This window comes from Tigriopus californicus, chromosome 4 (assembly GCF_007210705.1).
Source record: "Tigriopus californicus strain San Diego chromosome 4, Tcal_SD_v2.1, whole genome shotgun sequence".
NCBI lineage: Eukaryota > Metazoa > Arthropoda > Copepoda > Harpacticoida > Harpacticidae > Tigriopus > Tigriopus californicus.
In genome coordinates this window covers 5777281-5789415 of record NC_081443.1, presented here as the reverse complement: position 1 = coordinate 5789415, position 12135 = coordinate 5777281, and the positions used below count along the sequence as shown (strand labels likewise).

Below are 12135 nucleotides of genomic sequence, written 5' to 3'. Positions count from 1 at the left end.
GCAAACAATTTCTAGCCAATGTCAAAGCTTCTTGAGGGCTTTTCTCAAGACTTCATACTGAAGACTAGTCACCACTACTGTTTTATTTTAGCCTCTTCTTAGCTCGGACTCTGGTGCAAGAATGAAATTTGTAGAAAGTCAAGAACAGTGTCATCCTATAGTACTGACCAGTAAGAAGGATATCTTGTCTCCTTTTGTTTCATTGGTTTGTCTTGGTTCCCTAGAAACGGAAAAGCCCCCTTGACTTTCGCCCGTTGTCTTGAAGAACCTGATCAACACTCCAATTCACGTAGAAGTCGGAGTCGATTTCTTGTACTTACTTTTGTGTTTGTACTAAATTTCTTCTCTTGGGACCCTCAAAAGTGGGTCCAACAAACAAGGGAACATGGGACGAAGACAACAAAAATTGGAAGAGGAGAGGAGCTACAATTTGGTTGTTCGACAACGCAGAGAAACGGGGAATTTCTTCAAAAGTTTTCTAAAATTCACCTTCTCCCATGTGGGCCTGGTTTTATTGTGTGTGGTTATCGCAGTGGGAGGAGCGGAGATCTTCATCAACATCGAAATTGGCAAGGAAGAGGAGCGCTATGAGGACAAACGTGAACGGGCGAAAGAAGTGAACAATGCCCAAGAATACCTTTCCAGTGCCTTCTGGTGGTATGCACAGGAGGACGAAGGCTATAACTTCACACAAGAACAGTATTTGACCTTTTTTTCGCTAAGTAACATCCGACGCGGGTAGAGACTTTACTTTGGGTCATGTCTTCTCTAGATTCACGGACCGAGTTGAGTCGGATTTGCACGAATTCATCGAATTTGTTGTCAATGCAACCAATGAAGTCAATTATGACGGACAAGTTGAAGGATGGCAGTATGATTGGGATTTTCCGAATGCTCTCCTCTTCACTATTTCCATCATGACTTTGATTGGTAAGGGCTCAGAGTGAAGGCATGAGACAGTCAAATTCAAACACTTGGGCCCTTTTAGGTTATGGACAAATATCCCCGGTGACGATCGTAGGCAAACTGTTCACCATAGGATATTCCTTGATCGCCATCGCCACCATGTTGGTCATGTTGGCCAATGTGGGCTCGGCTTTGGCGGATGGGTTGATCTATACATACAGGTAGGCATGCACAGATCTTTTAGCGAAGGGCAGCAATTCCGTAAGAGCCATTTTTGATGGCCGATCATGCCATTTGTAGCCGATGTTGTTGCCGTTGGTTTCGGAGTCAACGTATCAATTCAGAGATTCCCTCGCGGACTTTGCGCAAAAAGCTGCGGCGACGACTCATCGATGAAGTTGTTGGGGACGAAATGTACATGCCAACCAATACCATCGCAATTCCAATCATTGTGAACGTTGTCATCATATTCTTCTACATCTTCTTGGGAGCGATGGTGAGTGAATGAATCTCTGAATAGCCACTAAAGATCCGTCTTAGGTCTACATACAGTTCTCATCAACACTAATATATTGGGTACAATGTATCTAAAAAGGAGTTCAATTCTTAAGAGTGAAAAAGATATTTCCATCATTGTCATAAGTACCAATACTACAGAATATCATTTTCAACCAAAGTTGCTCTTTCAAGGGGACTGTTTTCGTCGGAAAAAAATAGCCTTTTCAGCTTTTTACTGACTAGCTCTCTGTTTTAGTTGTTCAGTATGTGGGAAGGGTGGGATCTACTGTCTTCAGCTTACTTCGCCTTCATCACACTGACAACGGTTGGATTTGGAGACCTCTCGCCAGACAAGAGCTTCAGAGGTACCGGAGCAGTGGGAACTATCATCATGATTTGCAGTGTCGTCTATTGTTCAATTGGTAAAAATAGTTTTGGTTTTGATAACGCCTAACTCCCTTCGCTTCATTGCTACCTTATTGTTTTAGGTCTGGCTGTACTATCCCTGTGCATTTCGTTGATCCAAGAGCAAATCTCGAAAAAAGCTGCCCGAGCTCTTCACGGCAAAGTGGAAGTGGTGGAAATGGATAGGATTGAAATAATTCCCAAGAGAATGAATATTCAAGGCGACGAAGACGCCATTCCGACCGATGATAAAGCGGGTCTAGTTGATGCTGAAGTGAGTAGACCCCCTTTGAATCAAGGAATTCTTTTAAGAACAAGATCAATTAATTACATCGTAATTAATCACTTTCAGGTTCCAATGGATGAGATTGATAACGAGGATGACGCTTCAGCTCCAATAGATCTGGAAAATGAGAATAATTCAAGACCTGCCTCGGGAAAACTGCCCGGAGAACCTGACGATCTTTTTGATGACATGCCGGGCCAAGACGACGATTTGACCCCAATTGATCACTAATGTAACATCATTTTCTTCTTTGTAGATTGTATCAATAAGACGACAAATCTTCTGGCCAATAAACACTTATATTTGGTAACAATCATTCGAATTCGGGCTTGCTATCTACGAACTCGTATAATAAAATCGAATGACCATCAGGCTGAATTGATTGACGAGTTTTATGGGTAAACTCGAGTGGTCAAACGCGTTTGATCCCCCTCAAAGATCTGGGAAAATTAAAGCAGAAGCCAAAGACGCTTCATGAACAGTTGAATAGTTATCTTGTCCTCCACAGATTTGGGAAAATAGACCAAAGAAAACGATGATCTAACAATGTCAAAAAGTACAGACTTCTCATCAAATGGCACGATTGTGACGTCAGATTTGAAGGAAACATAAAGCAATAACTTCACAACTGCACGATCTAATTTAAAGTTGATTAATGTTAGCAACAGCTTTTGGAGGCTTATGGAGATAGAGTCAGGCGGGAAAGGACTTATACAATTCGGATAAAGGACGAAGGAATTATTCCTTGGAAGGCACATCTTTATTCAGTTTCGAAACACCTATCCTATCATTGAAATACTTTCGTCAATGATGTTGGATGGGAGTTTCACATATTCAATGGGACAAAGAGATATGCCAATGCTCCAGAACTTTTTATCTGTATAGGGCAGTGCCAAAAGTGTTAGTTTTTCTTTCTCCGTCTGCGATCACTTCTCAGTTTGCCAAATAAAGAGGTGTTTTGTCGTCATCGGATAATGAAATGGAGGCCTCGACGAAACTCTACACAAAACCAACATGAACCATGAGTCCTTTCTTTTATTTGTATGCTCACCATAGTTCAACAACTGAATTAATGCTGTTTGCATACTGGCTGCCTAAGCTATCAATGTGGGGCAATTGACAGTACAGTGCATTGTATGCAATGACCTAGTTTAATGAATCTAAATATGAGTCAGTTTCTAGGAAATTTGGTCAACATCTGTTGACCTGAAATTCTTTTCGGAAGCCTCAATAGTACTTGCCTCCATATTCAGCTTGATCCTCTTGCAAAGACGAAATTAGATCAATGGCTGTTCCGTTTTGGAGCTTGAAAATCAAATCAAAGGTTTCTGTAAGTGGCTTAATTGAACACAATTGACAAGGGCAATTCAATGTTAATGTAGAGAACGGGATTGGGCTATGACGTTCCTGGAAGCCCAAATTAGTAATTGAAACTAAGCGCTTAATTGCTTCAACATGGAAGTCGAGAAACGAAAAGGAGAAAGGTTAAGATGCATTGTCAGTCGTCTTCTCATTTCGCCGTCATTGTTAAAATTCATTAATATCGACTTCTTCTTATGAACTGTGTGAATTTCTCATTCATCTTGAGTTGTCCTTTACATACAGTCCGTTTCGGGTTGATGGGGAAGGTCCTTCCAGCACAGATGCCGCACGAGTTGCACGGTTCAATACGATTGGCCACGGACTTCTAGAAATATGGATTGCAAACGAACTTCCCGGCAAATCGGCCTGCTCTTGGTCATAGCCACTCTGAGCCATTTTTCGAATTAAAGTAATGAAATAAGAAACGTAGATCTCTTCAATTAACGGTAGGTCACTTTTATATCATTTACATGCAAAGTCGATCGTTTCAAAGTTATGTTGTCAAAAGCTTATGTAGCTGACCAAGAGCAGGCCGAAAATTCAAATTTTATGTAGTGTTTACTACATAATTTTGAACATGTCTCCTGAGTTCCCTAAGCAAAGGTTTGGGCTCAAACTTGGCTGACTTCATCTTTTCAACAAGACCTTGTGTTGTGGTCGTATGAAGTGCTTATTTGGAATAAGATGAGCGGTTTAGGAGATAGGATATTTTTGTTTTCGTTTGCAGTCCATATCTCTAGAAGTCCGTGGATTAGCATTCATGTACACTGGTCTTGGTTCTGTTCTTTCTACTCGCTCATAATTCATACCTCAAAGAAATGTTATTGAATAGCTGCTGTCGAGTTAGAGCTATCTTTCACGTGCATATGTGCTTGAAAAAATAGTTAACCCTTCTACACCACTTCTTCTATGGAAGTCGAGGAAGTAGCATATTTTGCCTTCGTTACTATGTCAACCTCGAACTTGAAAAGAGCCGCCTTTCTCAAAGGTCATTGCTTGCAGTTGGGCGACTTTCTCACGTGTAATTCTGGTCACAGGGTTGGCTTTCATTATAGGGGAACTCACCGTCTACACCCTAGCCACACCGACTAGATTGAAGCACAAAGAGACTGTGGGTCCTTCGTCGCAAAACAAGGCCACCTTGACTGTCAGAAGAACCGGGAGGAACCGGAATGAAGGCCAACTAGATCCTCGCTCTTTGTTGGAATAGTCTGTGTATCCTTCCATGTTGCTAACTTGGTACAAAGAAGATGGACGAAGAACTTGCGCTTTCACTATCAAAAGTGTTGGAACAGATAGATTTCATGTAGCGCAAAAGGCTGTCACCAATGTGTCATGGACCTTATGGATGACATACACTGCAGTTCTTGAAGGCTTTAACATGTCGTAGGTAGAACATTCACTTATAATACAGATTACAATAACGGTTATCTATCTCAAATAAATATTACAGCCTGCAATTTCTTCGAGATCATAATGAATCCTACGCTCCGAGCGCGTTGTGAGAGTGTTTAAAGAAAGCTGGGACTTCCAGCAAGGGAGACAAAGCGTAAGCGCAAAATCGACCTCTTCCAGAAGATTAGTCTATAAGAATCATCTGAACTCCACGAATCATAATCCATTCGCTACAGAGAGTGGAATGCATCCCAGAGATCACCTCTCTTACATTGCCAAGAGAGACAAGAACAAAATCTACGGCTCATACCAATCGGGATACACCCGTGACGTTCGATCTGATATTCTCAGTTATTCCTCGTTTTCAAAGTTGAGTCTGTGATACGCCAATACTCAAAACTTGGACCAACAGGCTAAGAAAGGGAAAACCGAAACAATACTTCCGCTTTCAACATGACCGCAGCCACAAATGCCGCCAAACTTCCTCCCGTGAGCTCTCCAAGATCCGTGATCAAATCTTCCACGGGCAACCAAATTCAACCCGGGATCGCCATTCAATTATTAACAGCTGGCTCAGCTGCGTGCGTTGCTGATCTGTTCACCTTCCCTCTGGATACGGCCAAAGTCCGCCTCCAGGTAGAGTTGTGATACTTGATTGGTTTCTTTATTACCTCTTCGACTTACACCTCTAACAATAATACATAAATAGTGTACCACTTATTTCGTCTGTCCAAATGTGCTTCTATCTCTCCTAATTAGCTGAAAACTTCCCAATATGGAAATCAATTGATGTATTTTATGCCTAATGCCACGCTCTCATCGATTTATCAATAAACGAAACTTGTTATAAACAGGAATTAAAAGAATGAGACTGAGTATTGAAATTAAAAAATAATCTGGTTCGAACCAAGATGTACCACATATATTAAGTAAATATTTAGAATTGATTGGCTTTCACGAATGACCTTCGATGGGGGTTGCTTTTTTTGGATGTGGTTTGTGACAAAATTCAGTGTTTGATGATCAAATATAAAAAGTGGAGAACCACTGCTTTTTGAGCCTGAAACGTCGATGATGTTTTACTTCGTTGATATTGAAAAAATGTCTCTGATGAAGCATTTATTTTCTCCAGCATCTGTAAAGTTACCATCTTGCACAGCATCAGTCTTACATATCTTGAAAAACGGACCAGACAGAAACAGCTCAAGGGAAAGGCTGATATAAAAATTAAGTTTTTGCATGCTGGATGAACTAAGCAAAGTTTGCTTTGTTAGCAGGCAGTTGTCACATGAATCATCTCAAGCCTGGATTTTTTGCTTAGGTTCAAGGCGAAAGCTCTTCCGCATCCCTGACGTCAAGCGCTCGACCTCGATATTCAGGCGTTGTGGGCACAATATCCGCCATTTCCAAACGAGAGGGTGTTAAGTAAGTTATTTAGTAAACGTTTCCGTCTGAAAAGGTACTGGGAAGGAATGGATGACAAGAGAGCATTTAATGGACTTAATGATGTCGATGTTGGCCAGTTAGTCCCCCCAGTCCTTAGCTCTGAAAAGAGTGGTTCTTTAAATACGCAGAATAGAGCGCAAGGTTTGTGTCGTATGTTTTTAGTGGACTTGTTTTCGATTCTCCGACACATTCTTTGCGCCTTTCATGTCCGGGCACAGTTGGCTAGAGTTGGATTCTAAAACATCTTGGCTATGTTTATGTCTCTCCTCGTGAGCTCATTGAAAATCGGGGACTGGCCACTCAAAACTTTCCGGAATAAATTTGAAATGCGAAAGTTGCATCTTCAGCATGAAATTGAGCTCTGGTCGAAAGTCAAGGTCAACGAGATGACTGAGGTGACGTCAATGACATTCTTGTCTTAATTGGGTTGGGTTGTAAGGCCATTTTTGGGGCTCACATAGAGTACAAGTTCTGACTCTATGGGTACATGTCTTTATATCAGATGACTCACTTTCAGGGCGTTATACAATGGAATCATTCCTGGATTACAGAGGCAAATGGCGTTTTCAGCCATTCGCATTGGAGCCTATGAACGCGTGAAAAAGTTCATTCAAGATGGAACTGGTTGTAAGTGGCCAATTAACTAACAGGCACACCCAAACGTTCACCGTAACGCCAACTTTTGACCCACTTCACGGACTAGTACTTGCACTATGCTATGGAGTAATGGCTTTTTTTCTTCGTTCTAGTGGACTCTGGCATCGGACTCTTATTCGTTCGCATTGCTGCTGGTAGTGCGACTGGAACAATGGCCATCCTCACCGCTCAACCCACGGACGTGGTCAAAGTCCGAATGCAAGCTGAGGCCAGAGAGCCAGGGCAAAGGTCGCAATACCGTGGCGTGGTGGATGCTTACTCGACAATTGCGAGGAAAGAGGGCATCCGAGGCCTGTATAAAGGTTTGTGATGGAGTACAATATTATGTTTCCTTGATAGATTAAGGGAAAAAAAACTCATCCATAAGTTTGCAAATACTTTTGGTAAAACTGTCAACAACAATCTTTGGCCGACTTCTTACCAGTTTCATCAACAACGAAATCAAATCATTCATTGTTGCCACCACTAAAGCATTCTTCCACATATCATGTATTGACCCATAGGCTTGTTTTTCAGGAACCTTTCCTAATATTGGACGAACTGCCATAATCAATGTTGGAGAGATTGTGGTCTATGACGTGGTCAAGGATCACTTGATAACCAGCCAACTGATGACGGATGGGATCCCTTGTCATTTCACGGCCGCCATAGCTGCTGGTTTTACAGCTACTTTGATTGCGTCCCCGGTAGACGTGATTAAAACTAGGTAACTTTTTGAATTGATATTTGAACAGTCCTCGAATCATTTTTGCTAATGTAACCATTTTTGCGCCAGGTTTATGAATAGCCCTGATGGAAAGTATGGTGGTGCGATTCATTGTGCCATGGAAACGGGAAAAAATGAGGGCTTCAAAGCCTTTTACAAAGGTTTCACCGTTTCGTTTACGCGATTGGTTTGCTGGAACATTTGTCTATGGATCACTTATGAACAATTCAAAAAGGCTGTTATCAACATGTATAACTAGCGGACCTCAAACAAAAATATTTCCACTCCCTTGGACTCTCCCATCCATGTGCCAGATGTGCTATGAACCCTTTATCAATATCATTGTTACAATTGTAGAAATGTCTTTACAAAAGCAACCATATTGGTTGATGTCATCAAATCATTAGAAAATCAATAGACCTCTTCCTTGGTGCGGAAATTAGACTCGTTGCTTGTATGATCTTATTTAGAGTGTCTTCCGGTTTGTTTATCATCTTTCAATTGGCTTGGTAGGTCCTCATTCTTTCCAAAGAGCTTTCATGTATTTTTGTGGAATATTTGTGGTCCATTCTGACTTGGTCACCAAATGGGCTGCAATTCTTCCGATTTCGTCAGAACTCTTAGCTGCATGGCCACTGCCTCCAACTGCCACGAAAAATCCGGGGGACACTTCGTCAATAAAAGGTGCCAGTTTTCCTGGGGTCTGAAAATTACAAAATTACACGAATTTCACATTTCCCAATATTAAAGCATACAGGGTAAGGAAATTCGATTTCGACTACTGGACACCAATATCGACTTCTTGAAATAGAAATAGTTTCTTACATTTGCCGTCACACATGATCCACCATGAACTGACGAAAAGTTGATGTTAGGCAAGATCTTCTTAAGGTAGCGTTCCAACTCGGATACGCCCTCTAAGTCTCCCTGGGGATGATTGTTATACCAGTCCTCAATTTCAGCCAATGATTCAATTGGGTGCTCGAAGTAATCCCCATGGCCAAGCTTGATGTACCATTTGCCATCTGGCATCTCAACTGGAGGTAATATGTAAGAACCATCTAACAGACCGTCTTGGTATGAAGTCGTCATGCTTGGGAAGTTGGAGAGTTTGGAATCCACTTCATTCTTCTCTAGTTCAAGATACGCTACAGTCTGTGTCCTCAAAGTCAAGTCCAATTTCTTGGTTCCATTATCCCAATTCCTCACCTGAAAGATGGTCATATTTTGAGGAAAAAATCCAGTTATTTGTCTCATATGTTTTGAACCTTGATATTTGGAAGAAAGTTGGCGTACGCTCCATTAGCCAACACTATTTGGGCAGCGGTGAAGACATGTCCAGGTTTCGTACCAATTTGAAACGTACCATTGACCTCGGTTAAAGAGCTCACCACTTCATTGACAAGCTCACAAGAATTGTCCAGAGCAATTTTTTGTTGGGCCGCTACGAATGATCGTGGATTGAGGTGTCCGGACATGTTAGGCTGATAATAACATACTTCGTCTTGTTTAAAGCAAATAGCCCGATTAGGTTTTTTGAAAAGCCAGTCATGGAATTGTATTCACCTTCAGGAAGGGACAGATATGGGAAGTCATTGGTGAACATAGATTGAGTCACTCTCTCGCAAGAGTTTCCGGTTAGATGTACAGTTTGTGCTGTTCTTAACGTGTATTTGGGATTTTGGGCCGCCGATGTGGTTACATACATGTATCCAGATTCTGAGAAGAACCCAACTCCAGACTCAGTTTCAATTTCGCGATACCGTCGAATTGATTTCACAGCTGAAAGTGAAGACCAAAGTAATTTCACACTAACCCTAACCTAATCAATCTCGATTTTCTCACCACTTGGCAAAAAAACTTGGTCAAGGAACAATTGTGATATCAGTTTGTCATTGCATGAGGGTAAACAAACAATTTGTTCGGGAAATTGAACCCAAAACTCCACGGCAGGATTTAGAACAAACGTTTTCTCTCATTCAATAGCTGGGAACGTTTCCTTTCTGTTTCTTTAAAGCTGGGTTTTTCCTACTTAGCAAAAGGGTTTAGGTTGCTCAAATTTGAAGCCAATTGGAATGGCTATACTAACTTACTACTCGTACTCAATGGAATAAGGCAAGAATTTCTTAGCGAACCCTCCAGTAGTCTTTGAATAACATGACCTTTAAGTAAAATGGCAATTCAACAAATGAACAGAAGAAACAAAATCAAAAGGATCCATTAAGCATTTGTAAGGGTTAACAGCCACCACTGTTACTGGTACGATACAAGCACACATCCAAAGGTGTTCAGATGTTTGATCCCCAAAAGTAATCTGACGATTTTAAACCATCAGCCACAAAATCGATCTTCGTCAAAAGCATTTTGCTTTTGTGACTCATTTCAAATCTAATGTCTTTACGTGCACATCGACGAAGGAAATCATTGCGATACATTACCATCCATTACTCGTACCTAGATCTTGCCAATATGGGCTGTTGTCAAAGATTTTTGTGGAACGTCCCTCATCAAACCAGGCACCATGACACCACTCCTGGTTTTCCTCGACGGGGCCAATCAAAGCAATCGATAAATTGGAGGTCTTGGCCAAATATTTAGCCACTGAGCTACCAATCATACCCCCACCAACGACAACAATATCAAACGAGTTCATTTTGAACACTAAGAGATCAATCAGCGTGATCGCTAGGAAACGTTTGGGACATCGAAAGATTGCTCAAACAGATAAGACTGCAGTATCTATTCATGTCACAATTGGGCAATTTAAGAACAAACATTTGAGAGCGACCCATGCAAATATGTATTACTCTAGATTACGCCTTCGGAAATTTAACCACGTCGCCTTAAATGAGCAATTTTGTTTGCCCCAAACAAACAAAAGATTTGAGAACACCATTTTTCAATGAATTGTTAAATGTTCAGGGCTCTTCATTAGTATATTTTACCTTCTACCGTGGTGCATACAATTTGTATTGGTTGGACGTCCATCAGCAGTTTTGAATTTGTAATTTGCAATCTCGTAATAGAATCTCATAATCCAAAACAAGCTATATGACGCTGCAAATTAAAAAATGCCTGTTATGCAGTTATATGATGTGACTGTCATTGGAGCTGGTTTAATAGGAAGTTCCACTGCCAAGTACTTGAGTGAATTGGGACTGCTGTCCACCGTTTTGATTGGACCTTCAGAGAGCAATACGAACGCAACATCATTAGGTGCCTGATGTGATCGGGGGAGAATCACCAAGTCATCTGACTCACTTTCACATTGGCAAAACCTCAGTAAGGGATCCATGTCAGAATACGAAGGGCATTTTAATAAGAAACTATTCGATGTTAGCTGAGAATTCCGTACGGGGATATCGAGAGATCCAAAGATGGAGTGGTATTGATTTCTTCGAGGAATGTGGATACATTTTGGTTTCTCAGATACAAAATGAAGCAAGATTCGACGAGGTAGCCAAAGTTAGTTTGCGAGGATGGGGCTGCACATTTCAAAAATCTAATCAAGAGTTGGCAGCTAAATTCCCAAAACTGACCATCCCATAAAGGTGTACGCAATATCTAGGGTTATTAATGTGAAATGATTAAGCTTATAAGCACATCGTGCATGTAGGGGTTTTCGGCTAAAAATACTGGCAGCGGCGAAATCTTGTCCAAGCACTTCAAACTACTGATGGGATAAAGAAAACCAAATTGAACATGGATTCAAACAAAGTAATGTAAATAAAGCAAATAAAAAGCGTTATAACTCTGGAATTTTCTTGATTGAGACGCTGAGTGATTTTATCATTTTTGGGCTAGAAAAAAAATCATTGCATTACATCATAGCTCAAAATTCATATCAACTTTGTGGGTAGTTTCACTCCTTATGTACTCCAACAGCATTAAATTTGTTGAGGGATTATGTTCCCTCTAATGGAAATACCTTTCTGAAAAATGTGATGACGTTGGGGAGATCACTTTGACGTGTGCACCAATTCTTTCTCGGACCCTAAATATTTGGCGAAAACCTTCTCCAAATCAGTGGTACTTTTGGCAATTTTTGACTCACTCAGTGGTAACTATGTAACGCTACGGGTGTTTAGCGGTTGATTAAAATTTAAGTCAAATAAGAATGCAGTAAACATAAGAAATTGAATCAGGGATTGAGATTGATATGATGCCATTCAATAGTACAATGTAAAAATACATAAAATTGCATAGAAAAAAGAAAATATTATGACTATATCATTCACTTTCAAACGCACGAAGATTGATCGGATTCATCTAAAGTTTATTGGTTTATACAATTGTGGAGTCTTCACTCAGAGCATAAAGAAAATTAATGAAAAGTGAGTTTTTGAGTATTACAGTAATATTTGAGGCCATTTTCCATGATAAAGGTCCTAACTCTATCACTGTTCGCTGCTCTATAGTTAGAGGTCTCCTTGAGCTAGAAAATCAAAACTCAATGGCATTTTTCCGCCAATGT

At 40.8% G+C, this 12135-nt stretch overlaps 3 protein-coding genes across 3 annotated transcripts; 2 read left to right on the top strand and 1 right to left on the bottom strand.

The window, feature by feature from the left end:
• The first annotated feature begins 235 nt into the window (after positions 1 to 235).
• Positions 236 to 2417, top strand: LOC131879081 (TWiK family of potassium channels protein 7-like). The gene is made up of 7 exons (XM_059225287.1): positions 236 to 699; positions 773 to 930; positions 989 to 1127; positions 1207 to 1402; positions 1661 to 1826; positions 1893 to 2083; positions 2162 to 2417. The coding sequence occupies exons 1-7, from the start codon at positions 386 to 388 to the stop codon at positions 2324 to 2326; spliced, it is 1329 nt and encodes a 442-aa protein (XP_059081270.1). The 5' UTR covers positions 236 to 385; the 3' UTR covers positions 2327 to 2417.
• Positions 2418 to 4910: 2493 nt separating this feature from the next.
• LOC131879379 (dicarboxylate carrier SLC25A8-like) lies at positions 4911 to 8108 on the top strand. Its single transcript, XM_059225680.1, has 6 exons — positions 4911 to 5488; positions 6174 to 6277; positions 6816 to 6925; positions 7048 to 7257; positions 7472 to 7661; positions 7731 to 8108. The coding sequence occupies exons 1-6, from the start codon at positions 5306 to 5308 to the stop codon at positions 7918 to 7920; spliced, it is 987 nt and encodes a 328-aa protein (XP_059081663.1). The 5' UTR covers positions 4911 to 5305; the 3' UTR covers positions 7921 to 8108.
• On the bottom strand, positions 7986 to 10353 carry LOC131879378 (uncharacterized). Its single transcript, XM_059225679.1, has 5 exons — positions 10116 to 10353; positions 9228 to 9443; positions 8930 to 9165; positions 8487 to 8870; positions 7986 to 8364 (listed from the first exon to the last, which is right to left on the bottom strand). Exons 1-5 carry the CDS (start codon positions 10312 to 10314, stop codon positions 8179 to 8181), a joined length of 1221 nt encoding a protein of 406 aa, XP_059081662.1. The 5' UTR covers positions 10315 to 10353; the 3' UTR covers positions 7986 to 8178.
• Positions 10354 to 12135: the final 1782 nt, after the last annotated feature.

Excerpts from the sequence above, each read along its gene's own strand:
- LOC131879379 (XM_059225680.1), top strand. The coding sequence starts at position 5,306 with ATGACCGCAGCCACAAATGCCGCCAAACTTCCTCCCGTGAGCTCTCCA. Across the intron at positions 5,489-6,173 it reads CGGCCAAAGTCCGCCTCCAG|GTTCAAGGCGAAAGCTCTTC; the intron begins GTAGAGTTGTGA and ends TTTTTTGCTTAG. Across the intron at positions 6,278-6,815 it reads TCCAAACGAGAGGGTGTTAA|GGCGTTATACAATGGAATCA; the intron begins GTAAGTTATTTA and ends ACTCACTTTCAG.
- LOC131879378 (XM_059225679.1), bottom strand. The coding sequence starts at position 10,314 with ATGAACTCGTTTGATATTGTTGTCGTTGGTGGGGGTATGATTGGTAGC. Across the intron at positions 9,444-10,115 it reads CCCATATTGGCAAGATCTAG|CTGTGAAATCAATTCGACGG; the intron begins GTACGAGTAATG and ends CTTCACTTTCAG. Across the intron at positions 8,365-8,486 it reads GATCATGTGTGACGGCAAAT|ACCCCAGGAAAACTGGCACC; the intron begins GTAAGAAACTAT and ends TGTAATTTTCAG.
- LOC131879081 (XM_059225287.1), top strand. The coding sequence starts at position 386 with ATGGGACGAAGACAACAAAAATTGGAAGAGGAGAGGAGCTACAATTTG. Across the intron at positions 700-772 it reads TATAACTTCACACAAGAACA|ATTCACGGACCGAGTTGAGT; the intron begins GTATTTGACCTT and ends TGTCTTCTCTAG. Across the intron at positions 931-988 it reads TTCCATCATGACTTTGATTG|GTTATGGACAAATATCCCCG; the intron begins GTAAGGGCTCAG and ends GGGCCCTTTTAG.